This window comes from Pseudorca crassidens, chromosome 18, assembly GCF_039906515.1.
Source record: "Pseudorca crassidens isolate mPseCra1 chromosome 18, mPseCra1.hap1, whole genome shotgun sequence".
Classification (NCBI taxonomy): Eukaryota; Metazoa; Chordata; class Mammalia; order Artiodactyla; family Delphinidae; genus Pseudorca; species Pseudorca crassidens.
This window is the reverse complement of record NC_090313.1, coordinates 45,230,808-45,249,193: the sequence shown is the minus strand read 5'-3', so window position 1 is coordinate 45,249,193 and position 18,386 is coordinate 45,230,808. Positions and strand designations below refer to the sequence as shown.

General features: G+C 32.2%; 1 protein-coding gene across 1 annotated transcript in view; it reads left to right on the top strand.

Moving 5' to 3' along the window:
* The window catches only part of KLHL1 (kelch like family member 1), a 374,463-nt gene that overhangs the window by 144,996 nt on the left and 211,081 nt on the right, over positions 1-18,386 (top strand). The window contains exons 2-3 of the mRNA XM_067713151.1: positions 2,381-2,563; positions 14,780-14,916. Of these exons, the coding sequence (XP_067569252.1) occupies positions 2,381-2,563; positions 14,780-14,916 (320 nt within the window). The remainder of the gene's footprint in view (positions 1-2,380; positions 2,564-14,779; positions 14,917-18,386) is intronic.

The following is an 18,386-nucleotide window of genomic DNA, read 5'->3' as shown; positions in this document are numbered from 1 at the left end:
TTAGGAGAGACAATGGCCATTAATTTTCCTTCCTTGTAACATCCTTTTTAGGTTTTGTATCAACGTTATATTTGCCTCATTAAAAGAATTGGGAGAATGATCACTTTTTCTGTTCTCTGGTGGAAGTCTTTTTATTTTCTTTTTAGTTTTTCATTGACTTTACTGTGGTGTGTAGTTTTCTTTGTTTTATCATGGGGTGTATAGTGAATCTTGAATCTGTGTCTTGATGTCTTTAACACATTTTCAAAAACTCTTGGCCATTATTTCTTCAGATGGCCTTTGCCCCATCATGTCTCTCCCCTGCTTTTTAGACTACAATTGCATGAATCTTATAATTTCTTACCATGTTTCATTTGTTTTCCAAACTATTGTTTTTTATCTCAATATTTTAGTTTAAATGTTTTCTAGTTAATTTTTAAATCACTATGTTCTTCATTTGCATTCAATCTACCAGCTCAGTGCATTTACCAAAATCATTAATTCAATTTCCTTATTTATTTCCATTTTATCTTTATAGAGCCTAATATTCTGTGAAATCCTCCAGCTTGTCATATATATTAAAACATATTAATGACAATTATTTTTACATCTACTGAATAACCAACTGTGGATCCATCCATTTAAAGATATCTGAAGCACCTGGGAACATGTTTCTAATATCTGTTTTTCTCCCTATGTCTTCTTTCTCTATAGGCCTGCTATTTTTTTCTTTAATGTCAAGTATTTATACATATATATGAATGAAATAATAGAGTCTGGATGAAGTTAACTCTTTCTAAAGAGGGTTTATTTTGACTGCTGGCATTTACATTAGATCACTTTAATGCAATTAGAGATCTCATTGATTTAAATCTAGGTTTCACCCTTTTTATTATCTTGTCTATTTCCACTTTCCCTGATCTCTAAGATATAGTTCTTCAGGGAGTTCAGTTGAAAGCCCATTTTTATACCACAGTCCCCTGTCTTTGCTGGTCCTTAAATTCAAATTTTTATCTTTCAAACTCTGTTTAACTTCTCAACCTCACCTAAACTATTTTCTGCTTGTCTAGCACAGTTAGGAATAAGCAAATACCACTAGGGGAAAAGTGGCACAAAATAGGCCTTACTTGAACTTTCCTTCTTTATGTCCCCTCATTTGCCCTCAAGTTCTGGCTATATTTGAGGCCTATAATTCCAATATCCATTCCTCCCCCAAGCCCCATGGTACCACCAGAAGTTCTTCTTAGTTGCCACATTATTAGCTTCTGAGCTTCTCAGAATATGCTGCTTATAGTTGGTAGAAACCTTGAGGAGGAAAGAAAAAGCTGTGTAGAATTTTGAGCTGACTTCCATGAGTTTAGCTTATTTCTGGGATCTTGTTCTTTCAGGTCCTTAGTAGCTATAAGTATATTCCAATAGTTATTTTGATATTATATGTAATTTTTTCTGGTGTCCTTGGTGAGGGGTTTAGTCAGCAGTATGTTATTGCATTGTAATTGGAAGCAAAATTCTCCATGTTACTACTTATCTTGAAATAAGTCATTTACTTCATTATTATTGTTATGTACTTAATAAATTTTCATTTGTAAGTTGTTTTAAGGATTTATTATCAGAGCACTTGATTGGGTCTGCTGAGCCTATCATGCATCTAAGTATATTGAGAGTCTTCTTGATATGAAATATGGTATCTTAAAGTCTTCATTGTGAAACAGTCTATGATATTAATACATGTAGTAGCCAAACTTAAGTATCATGGACATTGTGAAATCCTAAAGTATTTTACATATATATACATATGTATGTATATATATATATAGATATATATATATATATGATTAAGTATATATTAATACTGAGCTAATACATTCTATATGTTTTTGTTTAATCAGTTGGATATAGAATATGAAACAACTTACTTTAAAATTTTTGTCAATCTTTTTTACAAACCATGTTTTATAATTCCTCACAATGAAAATTGCCTACTTCTGTAAGGCAACATTTACTACAACCTCACAAGAATAGTAATTTAGAATAGTATAATTAGATGGTCTACCTCAATGTCAAATTGATTAAATTAACATTTTATTAGTAATAAATTTTAGAATAGGTATGTTTGTAATTTACCATTTCTGTGATGTTTTTCAAGTTTACTAATTTACTATCTTAACAAATACAAATAACCTATCTTTTAAATCTCTTTAGGATGAGAAAAAAATTACAATTCATTTACTGCTTCTTAGAACAAATCATTTAACACCGAATGCATTTTTCTGATATATTAATAATGATGAACATAAGGACAGATGTATTGATTTTTCCTATAAAATTCTAAAATTCTGTATGTAGTTCTGGACAGTTGGTGGCACTTTCTAAACCTCTTCTTTTTGTGTATGGTTTTCAGGCTCTCAGCAACTAGCCATTCTCTGACACCTCAAAGTGATGTGGACTCCAGTAGCTCTGAAGAATTCTATCAGGCTGTGCATCATGCTGAGCAAACCTTCAGAAAAATGGAAAGTTACTTGAAACAACAGCAACTCTGTGATGTTATCCTGATTGTTGGGAACCGAAAGATACCTGCACATAGGTATAGTAATCTGTCTTTTTTGGAAATATGCATTCATATGTTTAGAATGATTGTCTGTTATGTAGATTGCAAATATTCTGCAACTAGAAAATTAAGAATCCACATTTCTAAGAAAGCTTGGGTATTTTTCTTTTACTCTTGTTTATTTCCTTTTGTGGAGAGTTATAATGCCATTTTAAGTCATCTTTTTAAGAAGTAAAGCAAATATAAATAATTCAAAAATAAAACTTCTAATAAGGGTTGAAAAATACTTCATTTTATTGATTCACAATCATACTAATTGGAAATCAATTTTAACTTAGGAGGATGTACCTAAAGTCTGAAATGAGATATGCTTTTCTGTCAAAATTGAAAGGAAGGCAGGTTATCTTGGGTATACATTATTTATTTCAAATAGGAAAGTCAACCTATTTCATAGTGACATCTTTATTTTACATTGATTAAAAATTCTTTAATTTGTGACATACTAATATTATTCATAAGGCCCAATATATTTAAAGGATAATACACTTTCAAACATCCCTTATGTATTTATGATTGATAATTCTAAGATACATGAACTAGATATCTGATTATTTTGTATCATATTGATATGATATCAGTTTACTTCTGAAACTTCATTAAGCTTGATGTTGATTTTTTATTCAGCTTTTCTATTTAATTTTTGAAATTTTAGGTAAAAAAATTTTAATTTAATTTTTTGATACTTATTATTTTAAATAGTTGAACATATGGGCAAATTACCTTAGACTACCTTCTTGTATGCCATTTAATTAATTGTATAACAAATGTTTTCAATGTACCCATTTTCCCTATATTTTTAAAATTAAATTATATTATCTAGATAATATATATGGACCTAAATGTGGATTCTAGAAAATAAGGATTCCAGAAAAATAAGGCTATATTTTTATTACGATAGCAATGTTAAAATGTGGACATTAACTTTGAAGCAATACACTAGAAATGCATAGGAAAGAACATTTGACATTAACTAACTCATGTAAGTCATATGGGATTCAATCTGTCAGCTAACTATGGCAAAAATTCTAATGATATAATATTTGCACTTATTTTTCAAGCACTTCTGTGAAATTGCATTATCATTAGCAAGAGAGCAGTTACATTGTCATTATTATGGAGACATTCAATATTGTAATATATATGGCAAATATGCAAATTATTCTGAGCTATCATCAAAATAGCATCTAGATAAAAATTCTATAGTAAGAGATGTTTTAATTTGAGAATGTAGCTAAGTTTATTTCATTTAAATTGCACATTAGTTAAATAATTATATTTTATTTAACTTATATATAATTATATATTTGTTTAAGAAGATAGAGGGACTCAACTCAAAAGTATGTTAACACATCAAATGCTCATTTATTTTTTTTTAAAGAACAAAACTTTATATAATTTGTATAATCTTATTTTATTGGCTTTATTGGTAATAACTTAGTATCTCTCATTTGAATTCCCCCATATTAATTATATTCTACATTGTTTATTACTCTTATCTAGATTGTTAATATTATTTTGTAAATAATGTATTTAATTATGCATTTATTTTGCAATAACCCATATGACTAAGACATAAATTTGTTTCTTGGTTTAGATTACTCTAAAATACCTGAGCAATGTATTATTTATATACATATTATTCTAAACATTTAAATATTTTGTATATTTAGCAGATATTAAATTAAATATCATCAATTAAATATTAATTATGTTTTTCTTAATATAAGAAAAATTGTACTCTCCACTAAATTTATTTAAATAAGGATTCATATTTTCTTACCCCATGGTTTAAAACTTAAGTACTATCTTTTTAACAAGTAAATTACATACTTATGTTTCTAAGTTAAACATATTTTAACAAATATGTGAGAAAATATTTATGGGACACCTGAAAAAAGCAAGCACTGTTTTCAATAATTGGAAACATGTTGCACCTCCTTATTTATACTTTTGCAAAATGAAATAACTGTAATTAATGCAAAATTAGATCTTTGTTTTAAACAAATAATCATCTTAGTAATAGTAATGAATGGATTTTTAAGTCATGCTGTTACATTTTGATTAACACAGTTGAGTATCGTCCTTGGGCAAAATATATATGATGTTGCACTCATTAGCAGTGAAAAATATAGGACTGTTAAAATAAGTTCAAATAATGAAAAAAGAAATAATTTGCATTAAGATCTCCTGCTCTTCCAGTAAATACACTGCAAACTTATGTCATAAACTGTCATTCATAAAGATCATGTATATTTATTTTCATATTAATTATCTTGCCATTTGAAACTCTCAAATCAATTCTTATTTAATTTAACAGATTATGACCATTAAAGGGCTCTCCATAAAACCTTTAGTTTATGTGATGACTATATTGTATATATATTTTTAACATGATGTAGGTCACAACTATCAATTTATTTATGAAATGCCATTTCTGTATAGGTACCTTAAGTTATTATTAGGCATATTTTTAAGTAGGTTAATTCTGAAAGGCTAACAATACTTAAGATGACACATTAATACATTTTCACCATGAAAAATGATGAAACTTTTGATTTTATCTGTGTTTCAGTTTCTCAGAGAAATTCGAAAATAAATATAGACTTCTCATAAATGGTCCAGAATAACTGATTAGCAATAAGTGAACCAAAACACTTGAATATAAAACCGTGAATACTAAATACAGGAATTTTGATAGGTAGGCTGCCTGTAATAAAGGATGTCAGATGCTGAAAATTAGAATGGCAAGATCAATATTAATAATTTGGACAGTCAAATCTTCAATAGTAAAAAATTAAGGAGTTTTCATGGCTTACTCTCTCATAATGCACAGATATATAATGAAACATGGTTAAGCTATTGAAAGTTTTTTCTCCCTTTAGCCATTATTAAGAGTAAGTGCAGTGGATAGAAATAAATGACAAAATCTCAAATAGCTAACATCCTCTGAGTTGGAAATAATGTTACTTATAATTTTATGTGCATAGAAACAGTGTAGAAGCATATACAACCTACAGTCAATAAAGTTTTTTTTTTCCTGGGAGCAGGGTTGCTGGGCAGGATAAAAGAGGTGTTGGAATTATTTTTAATGTATAAAGTCTTTGAACTTCTTATTGTGAACATTTCATGATCAAATAAATACTTAATGAAAATTAAAATGATATGTGATGGGGACAAAATAGATTTTCTCTTTAGACCAAAATACTGGGCATTTCAGGAGGCATCATATTCCGTTTTCATTTTTGTGCATGTTTGACAATGAATTTAATTATTTCAAAATACATTTATTATTTTAATGTTCTTTACTGAGCACAAGTATCAAGGAAATAGGTGAGGCTAAAAGTGGGAATTGATGTATTTAGAAACATATTTAATAGAGTACTTCTAAGTACTCTATTACATAAGTAATAGAGTTACTTCTAAGAAATTACTTTAGAAGTAACTTAGATGTTAATACTCAGGAGTAGGCAAGTAGTAGTGTTTCTCTCTACTGGTGGAAAGTTTATTTACAGATATTCTTTGATGGGAGAGGAATAATTCATTTTTCCATTATATTAAATCCAACATCCACCTAAATCTCTCAATCAGCTTCGTAGTTTATAACAGTTCTGTACAAGCTTCAGGAAAAAAAAAAAACATGTCCCAGTGCCTGTTGGTTTCAGTAACTCCAGGCAACTCCCACAGCTCCAGGCATCACCCATGGCACTAGGCTCCAGAAGGGCTCCTATGGACACAGGATGCCAATCTGCCCCTCACCCCAGATTACAAGGGGGTTCCTTGAACCTAGGCTTCTGGCTGGGCCCAACCAAACCAACTACTAGAGACCCAGGCTTTGATCCATTCTAGTGTCAGGCCAGGCCCCATATCTCCACTTTCTCAGTTCACCCCAGTTCCAGACCTGCCCCTGTGGACCCAAAGTCTTGGTTGGTTCCCATGGATCCAGACTCTCTGCTTTCTCAGCACCAGACTTGCTTTGTCAGAACAAACCCTCAGACTGGACCCCAAGTTCCCAGTTTACAGGCTGACTCTGGTGGTCTCTGCTCCAGGCTTACCCTAGTGCTAAGCCAGCCACAAGAATAATCTAATACTGTAATGTGGTTGTGTGTTAATCACTTTAGTACAGGTTAGAGGACAAAAGTGTTAAAAATAAAAATAACTATAGTAATTTGTTAATAGATACACAGTATAGCAATAGGTAAATTGTGACATCAAAACAAAATACTGGGAGGAGTGGAAGTAAAAGGTCAAAGTTTTTGTATGCAATTGAAATTGTTATCAGCATAAAATAGACTTATTTTTATAGGATGTTTTATGTAAGTCTCATGGTAACCACAAAAGGAAAAAAGAGGAGAATCAAAGCATAACACTATAGAAAATTATCTGCTCCCAAAGAAAGATAGCAAAACTGGAAGAAAGGAACAAGGGACCTGCAAAACAGCCAGAAAACAATAAGATGACATCACAAGTCCTTACCTATCGATAACTACTCTAAATGTAATTGGAATAAATTCTTCAATCAAAAGACATAGCATTGGCTGAACAGCTTAAAAAATAAGACCCAACTATATTCTGCCTACAAGAGACTCACTTCGGCTTTAAGGACGCACATCATGTCAAAGTGGAGGGATGGAAAAAGTTATTCCAAGCAAATGGAAACAAAAAGAGAGCAGGGGTAACTATAGTTATCTCAGAAAAAGTAAACTTTAAGTCAAAAATGGTAACAAGAGACAAACATGGTCATTATATAATATAAAACAATCAATCCATCAATAGGATATAACAATCATAAAAATATTGCTGTAATCATTTCACTATATATATGTATCAAATTCACATGTTATGTGTTAATAATATCTCAATAAAACTGGGCTGGGGAGGAGAAAAGAGAATCTGAAATATTTTGCTTTGCTTTTTTCCCCATCAATTCGACATCATTTTAATATCCTCTTTATACCCACTATGAATATTCAGCAGTCATGAAGCATCTTTCCTTGCATTAATTAAAATAAATATTTATAAAGGGCTTCCCTGGTGGCGCAGTGGTTGAGAGTCCGCCTGCCGATGCAGGGGACGCGGGTTTGTGCCCCGGTCCGGGAAGATCCCACATGCCGCGGAGCGGCTGGGCCCGTGAGCCATGGCCGCTGCGCCTGTGCGTCCGGAGCCTGTGCTCCGCAATGGGAGAGGCCACAACAGTGAGAGGCCCGCATACCGCAAAAAAAAAAAAAAAAAAAATATTTATAAAGCGTATTGTAGCATTGGTCTATGCTCTATTGGTGATGCAAGAGGATTATAAAGCATGATAATTTTCCTCATGAAGCTTCCAATTTTCTTGAGGAGGAAAAAAGAACCCATAGGACAATTATGGAAATTATTATACTTGTGAGTAACTATAACTGAAATTTATAGTTTTGATTCCAAGTGCAAGAGATAATCAAACAAGGAAACAAATAATATATGACAGAGTATTATGAAAATATTTTTAGAGAAATTGTGTTTGAGTTCAACCTAGTGAAAAAGAACAAGTATACTATTTTAGATAGTAAGAATTGTATGGGAAAGAGAGAAATAAAGAATTTTTGGCTGTGGAAATTATAAGGTACCAGCTTAGTGAAAGTGGAGCAATTTGTATTGAAAATACTAGGAAATTAAGCCATAAAAGTAGGACAAAAGTGGTTATGATAGATAGTGGTTGAAATCCCATAGAGAAGTTTGTATTTGAAATGATGTGTATAATTAAAAGTTCATGTAGGTTCTTGGAGAGAGGAGTAACATAATCAATTCAATAGTAATAATAAAATAATAATAATAATAATAATACTAGTTAACACTCACTATGTTGACTATGTGCCAAGCCATGTTTGAAGTGTTTTGTGTATATTGATCCATTTTGCCCTGAAAAGGAATAAAATTGTTTTCCCCACTTTTTTCTTATAGAATACAATATGGAGAAATTAAGGCATTCACCCAAATTATACATTTAATAAGTGGTGGAAATAAATTCAAACCCAGGCAGTCTGGCTACAGAAGTAATGCATTAACAACTATGATAGACTGCTTGTCATAATTTACAAAGACAGCTCTGAAAAATGGTACAGCTTTAAAATATACAAAAGATGGGCACAGCAAAAACTAGTTAATGATCTAAGAAGCTGTTATAGTTAACCCAGGCATGAAATGAGAACTATATAAACATAGAAAAAGAGATGAACTGAGAAATATTTTGAACAGTGACATAAATCAGGATCCCTGGACATAGAGCTGGAGACCAGAGTTCAGGTATGCAGGATTTATTTAAAGAGTGTTTTCAGAAGAAGAGCAGGATAGGGCAGAGGAAGGAGCAAATCAAGGATGTGGTCTCAGCAGCAGCCTTGTTTTATCTTGAACTCCTGAGATGCTCTGGAGCAAGACTTGTTTCAGAGTTAGTCATACCCTGAGGAAAAGGGACAGTATTTTATACCTTGGTTCTATTAGTCATCATCATTGGGCCCACGCACAGGTTGAGAGTAGGGGGAGGTTGTGGAAGCTGGGGGATGAGATAAGAGGATCAGGAAGCACATGAAGTGAGCTCTTGTTGGAGCAAGTGCAATTCTACAGAGAAGGGGCAACAGGGAGCAGTTAGGTGCCAACATCACTGGTGCTGGGGGCATTGGTGTGCCTCATAAAAGGGTCTGGCCACCAGAACCACAAAGTCCAATAGAAAAGGAAAGATGGATTTTTTGTCATATTTGATATAGGCAACAAAGCAGAAGACATAAGTGATGACAATATCTCCTGTGAAAATTCAATATGTTGGTGATGCATCAATTACAATCGGGAAGTAAAAATAAAAGAGACCTCACAGGGAAGACTTTGAGTTTAGTTGAGGGTATACTGGTATGCTCCTGAGCTATCTGGTCAGCAGTTTCTATAAGCATTTGAGATAAGATGTTAGATTAAAACCACCATAAAATTATAATTAAGACCATGCTCAAAGATGATTCTGATAGTGAGTGTTAAGGCAAAAATTTAGAGGCTGAGAAAAAAACCTGCAAGCAATGAAAGTGTCAATAAGTAAGACTGTGAGAGTCAAAGAATCCGAGGAGAGCCTGGGTATAAGAAAGTCTGCACTGCCTTAGCTAAAATGGGATTTAAAGAAGGTGTGGGGGGCTTCCCTGGTGGTGCAGTGGTTGAGGGTCCGCCTGCCAATGCAGAGGACATGGGTTCGTGCCGGTCCGGGAAGATCCCACGTGCCACGAAGCAGCTGGACCCGTGAGCCATGGCAGCTGAGCCTGCGTGTCCGGAGCCTGTGCTCCACAACGGGAGAGGCACAGCGGTGAGAAGCCCGCGCACCGCTAAAAAAAAAAAAAAAAAAAAAAAGAAGGTGTGGGAAGCCCACAGGGTCAAACTCCACAACAAACTGGAGTAGGACTTAGAAAGTTTAATAACTTTGAAAGGAAATAAATTTGTAGTGACCTTAATAAGAGATTTTTCCAGAGAGGTTGCACGCATTCACTTATTTATGCAGTTTTCACTCCTGCTTCTCTTGCATTAATAGAAGTTATATATAGGTACCTATAAAGATATTACTTTCTGTTATGCATTGCATCCCTCTTTTAACATCTAATTCAAATGTTGTGTCACTAAATCTAAAAGCAGTATAAACTCTTCTGTACTTCTCTTATTGAGTTAGCAGTATTTTGTATTTTATAGCCGATGGAGAAGATTTCATGTAATTATTTAAGATTGAATTCTATAGGTCTCATAATACTTTCCTCTACATGGATGTAACCTGGTTCTAAATAAAGCCCTTATATGATTAAAATTAAACTGGTTAACTTTATGTCAATATATTATTTCTTACGTTCTAGAAAAGATACGTGTGTGTATATATATATATATATATATATATATATATATATATATATCTGGTTTATGATAGTTTACTTTCATATCATACAATGTTATATTCAGTTCTTTTGATAAAACTGATTTGACACTGATTTATCTAGTCAGTATGTAACAAATATTTAAAGATACCTGTATCAATTATTTTGTCAAACTTTGAGAATATAAAGAGTTAACATGTTTAGGTACTAATTGTCCATCTAAATGTGTAGCAAACAAGTAATTTTAAATATTTCTAACATGTTACCACCCTGGGCATTAATAGTTAAAATCATGAATCCCATTCTTAAATTCATGAAGTGTATACTGAGGGTTTTTTTTTTTTTCCAGTTAAAAAAGGATGTCTTTGCTGAAGTTAGCATTGAGCATGCCCTCTACTTATGTAGAAATAAAATATATAGCAGATAAAATTGCAGAATAAAATATAAAAATATTGACTTGAAAATTATGAAAACCATGCCTTGTATTGACCTTTCCTCCTCTTCTTTGCCTTACATTTTTCTTAGAAAGAAAAGTGCATCCAAAGTTTACTATTAAGTTGTTTAGCTTACAGATGTAAGCATCACATTATTTCTTTTAATGTGTCTCTGTTATTTGAACATTTCCTTAAATTCTGGAACAGAAGATGGTTTAAGCTCATCTTATACTTCCTCAGTTACAGATCTGTGGTTTGTTCTTTTTCCAAGGAACCTTAAATATACATACACATGTACATACATATGCATATGCACAAAAAACACAAGTATTTCTATTTTAAAAAATATTATGAATCATAAACATACTGATACTTCTAATTTGAATCCACTTTAAATAGAAAGAAGTTTCAGGATTAATTCAAACAACTGTTTAAAACACACCTCTTAACTACAGTTCAGTTCTGGGTTTTTTTTTTTTTATAATTCTCTATGTATTTAGAATAAGAACATATTGTCAAGTATTTCACTCATTCATTTTAAAGCATATTTCCACCTAGGATTTTAAAGTATATAAAAATCTTCATTGTCATTGAAACAATAATAAATCATAGAAAATTGAAATACTTACACTTTTTTAAAGCTATCAAATAGCTGTGGCATAAAAAATAAAAATAACTAAAAACTAGAGTAATGCTCCCTTCTTAGCTTCTACTTTTTGGGGGGGCGGGGGTGGGCACAATGTCCATTTCACAACTGAAATTTACAACACATGGGAGATAGGCAGGAGAGTGTAATCCATGGTCAAGAGAAAAATCAGTCAATGAAAATCAACCTGGAAACAAGGCCATTAAAGCAACTATGAAAAATAATTTAAAATTTCTATAGAAAAAGATGAATATAATAAATAAAGCAAGGGAAAATTAAGAGAGATTTGGAAAAATTAAACTCACTAGAAATCATCTGCAATAAAACACAGAGTAAAAGAAAAATTGAGTATAAATTGAACTCACTCTACAACCTGTAAGGCGCTCTCAATTATTGAAATACATATGTATTTAGTGTCCAAGAAAGAGTTAGAGAGTGAATTGGATGAAAAAATGAGGAATTATTGGCAGATAATTTTCTAATTTGATGAAAAAATCCATCCACCTCTCCAGGAAGCTCAGAAAATGGTAAGAAGAGTAAATACTAAGTAACCACATTTATGTAACTTAAGACGTAATAGTCTAACTGCTAAAATTCTAAAATAAAGAGAAAAAATAAAATAATTAGAGATAAAGGACATAGTAAATCAGGGAAACAATTATAAGAATGAAAACTGATTTCTATTAGAAACAATGGAGTCTTGACCATAATAGAATATTAGTTTTCTAGTTCCAAAAGAAAAAAGTTATCTCAATCTAAAATTCTCTATCAAGTGAAACTAACTTTATATTATCAATGTAGCTAAATAAAGACATTTTCAGGTAAATGAAAGCTGGGAGAGTTTATTGCCATCAGACCTGCACTACAAAAAATACTAAAGAAGTTTCTTCCTCTTGAAGGGTATTGATACTAGATTGATGCCTGCTTCTATAGAAATAAATAAAGAGCCTCATAAATGGTGAAGAAAGGGGTATATATAAAATAATTTTTTTACTTTCACATGTATATTCTTCTTTAAAAAGATTCTTGACTGAGCAAGAAGGAGTAAAAGAAATTATGCTGCTGTAAGATTCTTACAGTGTTCACAAAGTAGGATAATTTTACTTGATGGTAGACTGTTACTAGTTAAAAAGTAATGTTGTAATCTCTAGACAGAATTAGCAAGCTTCAGTGCAGGGGCCACATCTGGCATGCAGGTAGGTTTTGTAGGGACCATGAGCTAAAATTCCTTTTCACATTTTCCATTGACTGAATTTTCTTAAAAGGAAAACGTGATAGAGAAGATATGTATGACTTTTAATACCTAGAATACTTAATATCTGGCTCTTTATAGAAAAAATTCTGGTGCCTACTTAAGAGCAACCATCTTAAAAAATGCAAACATACATGTAAGAAAAAGAGGTAGTTAAAATATAAATGAATGAGATGAAATAAAGACAATAAAGCCAAAAGAATAAATGGAGCAGATAAAAAATATATAAATGAGTAGAATGATAGAATTAAACCTAAACATAATTTTATTAATAATAAACATTTAAAAATTTCAGAACATGGATCAAATGGGCTAATTCTTGAGAAATGTGAAATGTAAAAATTGATGAAGAGTAAGAGTATATAAACAAGCCTTTTGGCTTATTCAAAAATTGAAATTGGATTGATATGTCACCTTTTCCTAAAATAGCCCAACTAAGATTTTCTTCAAGTAAGCTCTAGAACATCTTTAAGGAAAAATTATTTACTTTCTTCTGTAAGTTGTTATACAAAGTTATAAAGAGTTTAAGCTGCCAGCTCATTTTATGAGACTAGTATAATCTTGATTAAAGAGGCAACTAAGAAAATACAAGAAAAGAAAGTAGCAGGTTCATTTCTCTTATGATTTAAATAGAAAAATCCTAAAAATAATTTTGATTCAGAAGAAAGGAATTTTATGAATTTTAGCATCCACATGTTTTAATCTGTTTAGCAAAGTTAAAAATTAAAGGAGTCTTCCTGACTTGGTAAAGCTTATACACTAATACTTTCAGCAAGCATACTGCTGAAAGGAGACCCTAGATGTGACTCGTTTAGGGTAGAGAATAACACAAATTTTCTCCCCCGGCACAGCTGCCATTTAACATAACACTGAGGTCCTGGATGAAGTTTAAAGAAAAGCAAAAGAAAAGGAGTTATAGAGAATTAACAGGAATTGGTCAAAATGAGATTGTTTGCAGATGATATAATAATCTACCTAGAGGACAAAGCAGTTGAATCAAAAGGACTAATAAGATAATTCAGTACATGTGCTAGATAAAAGATGGATACATGAAAGTTCCAGCTAATGAATTCTAAACCAACAAAAATCAACAAGTAAGAATTTTTTAGAATTTTTTAAAAAGTTACTGTACATAATACCAACAAAATTCTAAAGTAAATAAGAATCAAAAAAGAATAAACAAGACAATTTTAGAACAAAAAGTTAAAATTTGAATAAAAAGCAGACAAGATATTCTGAATATGTGGAGAGATATTGTATATTTTTGTATTGGATGACTTTATATAATAAATATACCAACTATCCTCAATTAAATCAGAAATTCAGTGTATTTTTAATTAAAATTCCACTTAATTTATTTGAAGAGCTTACTTTAAATTTTATATGAAGAATAAAACTCCACTAATAATTAAATGAAAAAAATAAAAAAGGAGGATTTGTTTAATTGGTATAGACTATTTAGAATCATAGTATTACAAAAGTATTTTATTGGCACAAGAATAGGCAAATAAGCAAAAAAAGAAAAAAGTCAGCGACAGATCACTGTACATTCAGGACTCAAATTTGCAATATAGTTGGCTCTATTAATTCACTGGGACAAATCAAATTCTTTAGTAGTTTCATGAAATATGGATGAGTATGTAGAGAGAAATAAAATTGGAATCCTATCCAAAAGGATGAAAGATCTAGATGTGAAAGAAAAAAATGTATTAAAAATTATAGAAGAAAATGTAAGACAATGCTCTGTGACCAAAAGTTGGAGCAGAACTTCCTAAATTAGATTTTAAAAGTGCAATTCATAAGGCGATAAACAGATAGATGGATAGAGGATACATGCACACATAATGGATGATAGATAGATAGGCAGCTAGCTAGCTAGCTAGATAGATGATAGATTGATTGATAGACAGATAGATAGATAGATAGAGTCCTCTGCACTGCATTCTTGTTGACACTTACATTCGTGGCCTAAATTAGATCCTGTGACTCTTTCAGGCTTGTTCTGAGCTCAGTCTCCGACTATTTTGCTGCCATGTTTACAAGTGATGTTTGCGAAGCCAAGCAAGAGGAGATCAAGATGGAAGGCATAGACCCAAATGCTCTCTGGGACCTTGTTCAATTTGCATATACAGGTACAGTAAAAGAATTATAGCTTCATGTTAATGTCTTGTGAATGTTAGAATTTGAACACAGGTTTTAAAGCTTAAAAAAAAACTGTTGAGCATGTATCTTTCATTTCTTTTAGTTGAGCAAAATCAGACTACCTTTTCATTTGTCACTGAAATCATCAATGTACATATGTATACATATGCTCTACACTCTTCCACAAAGAATTTAAACTGGTTCATAATAATAGTCAATGGAATGAGCTTGGGAGAGGAGAAGAGAGGTTATTAATTATTAACTATGAATTTGTTTATGGTCAAACTTAGAGCATTAAGAAAGAAAATTTTCATTTTCTTTCTTTAAGGAAATGATGGGTTCAAATAACTATTTTTTTTCTTGTAATGTGTTTATTTCAATATTAAATCCTTCACAAAATGGACTTGGCAAACTTAGTTAAAAAGGAAAATGAAGATAACTAGAGTTGTGAAAATGGCTATTTTGGAAGCTTTTTCTCCTGATCTACTATGCTCTTCTTTCTATTGGTCTTTGCACCACATTAGCACAAATTAGCACAAATAATTTTGCCAATTTAGCAAACATTTGTTGAATGTTGCTCAATGTGCAAGTATTAGCTGTATCTCTGGAGAATAAACTAGTGAATAAACCATGTCTGCCCTCCAGAAGCTCACAGTCCAAGTGGAGAAAACAGTTAGACAAGGGATAAATATGATAGAATACGAAATGTTAAGAGGGAGTTAGAGGGCATAAAACCTGCTATTCAGAGCATTATTATGTCTCACATTCATTTAAAACATTTTAATAACTTTCCAGATTAATAACAGAAGGGGACATACTATACTAAAATCTTGTGACAGAAGCAAAGGCAAATAGTATGGATTGAAGTAATATTTTTTAGAAGTGGTATATAGTTCATTTTGCCTGAAATGAGGAAAGAAAGAGAAGCTAGAGCCTGATTACCAAACTAGCAGGACCCTAATTTAAGGAGATGTGTTTTTGCAGCATTTCTGGTTACGGGGAAACGAGAGATGTCATTGTGAAGATCAGCCACTAGAACCAAAATTTGTGGAACTAGTGGGAATCTGTCCTCTTGGAGTATTTAGCTTCTCACAGAGAGGAGTTTGCTACACTAATGTTACACTTAGTAAATGAAACCTCTTTGGAAAGAAAAATGCACATGTTCTGGATGCTTGAATCACAAAGCAGCAATGTAATGGAAAGACTTAGACATTTTCCAGCCTCAGTAATTTTTAAATTATAGTTTGTCAAAGCAAATATTGCATGGACAAAGTTAAACAGGTAAGCAAGTTTTTCTTCAAGTCTGTTGCAATAGGGGAGAGAGACCAGAACTCAGTCTTTACCTAATAATGCTGAAACAAAGGTGGGGGGGGGGCGGGATTTTTAAGTGTTGAGGTAAAAGAGAGAACACAGGCCACTGCTGATTGGCTTTACTTAAAGGAAAAGTAAACTTTGTCCTATCTTTTTGAAAGAAGGTAGTTTTACAAATTGAAGCAAAGTGCCCACTTAAATTATGCTCCCAACAACCCCCTCCAAAAAAATCCCTGAGAGATAGGAGTGTTATTTCCCTTGAGGCTGGCATTTCAAACAGATGGCTTCCAGGTCCTTGATGAAAACATTCCTGGGTTGTAAAACTGGCAAGAGGCCAGTTTTTTGTTTTTGTTTTTTAATTTTTTTAAATAATTTACATCTCAAAGAGGTAGAGAAAGGTTTATAATTACAAGTTTTCTAAAGTAACTGCTCTAAGAAAAGGGAGATCAAAGGCCTATAGTCAGGAAGTAGACTGTCTAAATTTTAGTAAAGCTGAGGGGACTTTAAGACCACCTTGTTCAATTTCAATTTGCATGCAACCTGAAATAATAGTATAAAAGATCATTGGCCTCCCAGGCAAGAGATAGAAAACATAACCATATTACTGTTTCCTGGAAAGAGAAGAATCACAAAGCTAACACTTTAGGAATCCTTCTAGCAACATAAAAGCATAGATCCAACACTTACAGCCTCCATGGCCTGGCAGCCTTGCATTTCTCAAGTGCAAAACTAGGTCAAAAGACACTTATCATCGTGTAGCAAAAAGTTGGAAGGTGTTTCAAAGCTCCCTGCTGAATGTAATGACCCAGATTTTTCTCTGCTTTGTAGAGGGCAGACCAGATACAAAGCTGCTGTTAAGTTACCACTGCCACTCTGGTCTTTGCTCCCATAACCATTCCTCCCTGGTAGTTGATAAATTTCCAATTGTTAGTTTATAGAAATGTGCTTGATGAGCAAATCATTTACATCATAATATGGGGGAGCTAGCCACAATATAAAGTATGTACCTTGTCTTTTGCTATATGCAATGTAAGAAATTATAACAATAGAAGAGATCAAGTGAGCAATGGTATAGCAAGGGAAAAATAGGAAGTATCTCTATGTGTCTATTTAGCTCACCTGCTAGCTGATCTCTAAGCTTTCCTTTGTAGAAAGCTAAAAATAAATGCATCACAGAAAAGGGAAAGAATGAATGAACAGTGAGTTCCTTAAAGGGTCATCCAATTGGGAATATTTTCTTGAATTCTGAAGTTTGAGAGGCCTTGGAGAAACTAAGGAGGCTTAACTATGTCAAGAATTGGCAGTTAACTACTAGCTGTAGAAGTACTGCACCCGTAGAGATGGGTAAGAGACTTTGAAATGATTTAAACAGATAAAATTTTCCATGAGATCTGGAAAGTCTTTTAGGTTTGAAAGAATCATATGTAGCTAATTTTTATCTCAGAAATTAAAGAAAATGATGAATGGGTAAAGTAGCTTGGAATAACTTGCTAACAGAGGTAAGCTTCAATGATTATAGAGTTTAATAATCTTTGATTTGAAGAAAGAGGAAGCATTCTTTAAAGACTTCATAAGGTAAAATTTGTACATGTAAGATGTGGGAGACATTCTCTCTATTTCCCTTTCTTTTTTCCTACTCCATCAAATTAGAATGAGAAAGGATGGGACCAGGGGCCTCGCAGAGCTTCAATAAGAACCAAAGCAAATATTTAGAAATTTTTTTTTCTGGTAATTGGGAAGAATGACCTGAGTAAAAAGGGGTGACTCCTGGGTAATAGCTCAAACAAAATTAGATTTTTTTCTAAAGGAAAATATATATAATAATAAACAGATTAATACTAGCAACATGTAAGGTAGAATAAAGAAAACCAACAAGGTCTTTGTGTTGACAACATTAAAGAAAACATTCTTGACAGTACGGAGTTTAAAGATACAATTATAAAAATGATGACTAATTATCACAGTATCAAAACTACTTAAAATAAAAGGTACTATAAGGTCAATTTTTTCACACACTATAATAGCTCAGGAATGAAAAGGAAATGAACATTTCCACTGGTGTTAGAAAGAATTGTATGTCTAACAGGAGAGTTCATATCGCTTTTCTAAATTCTTGATTAACTTTAATTTCTTCTTTTTAAAACTTTCC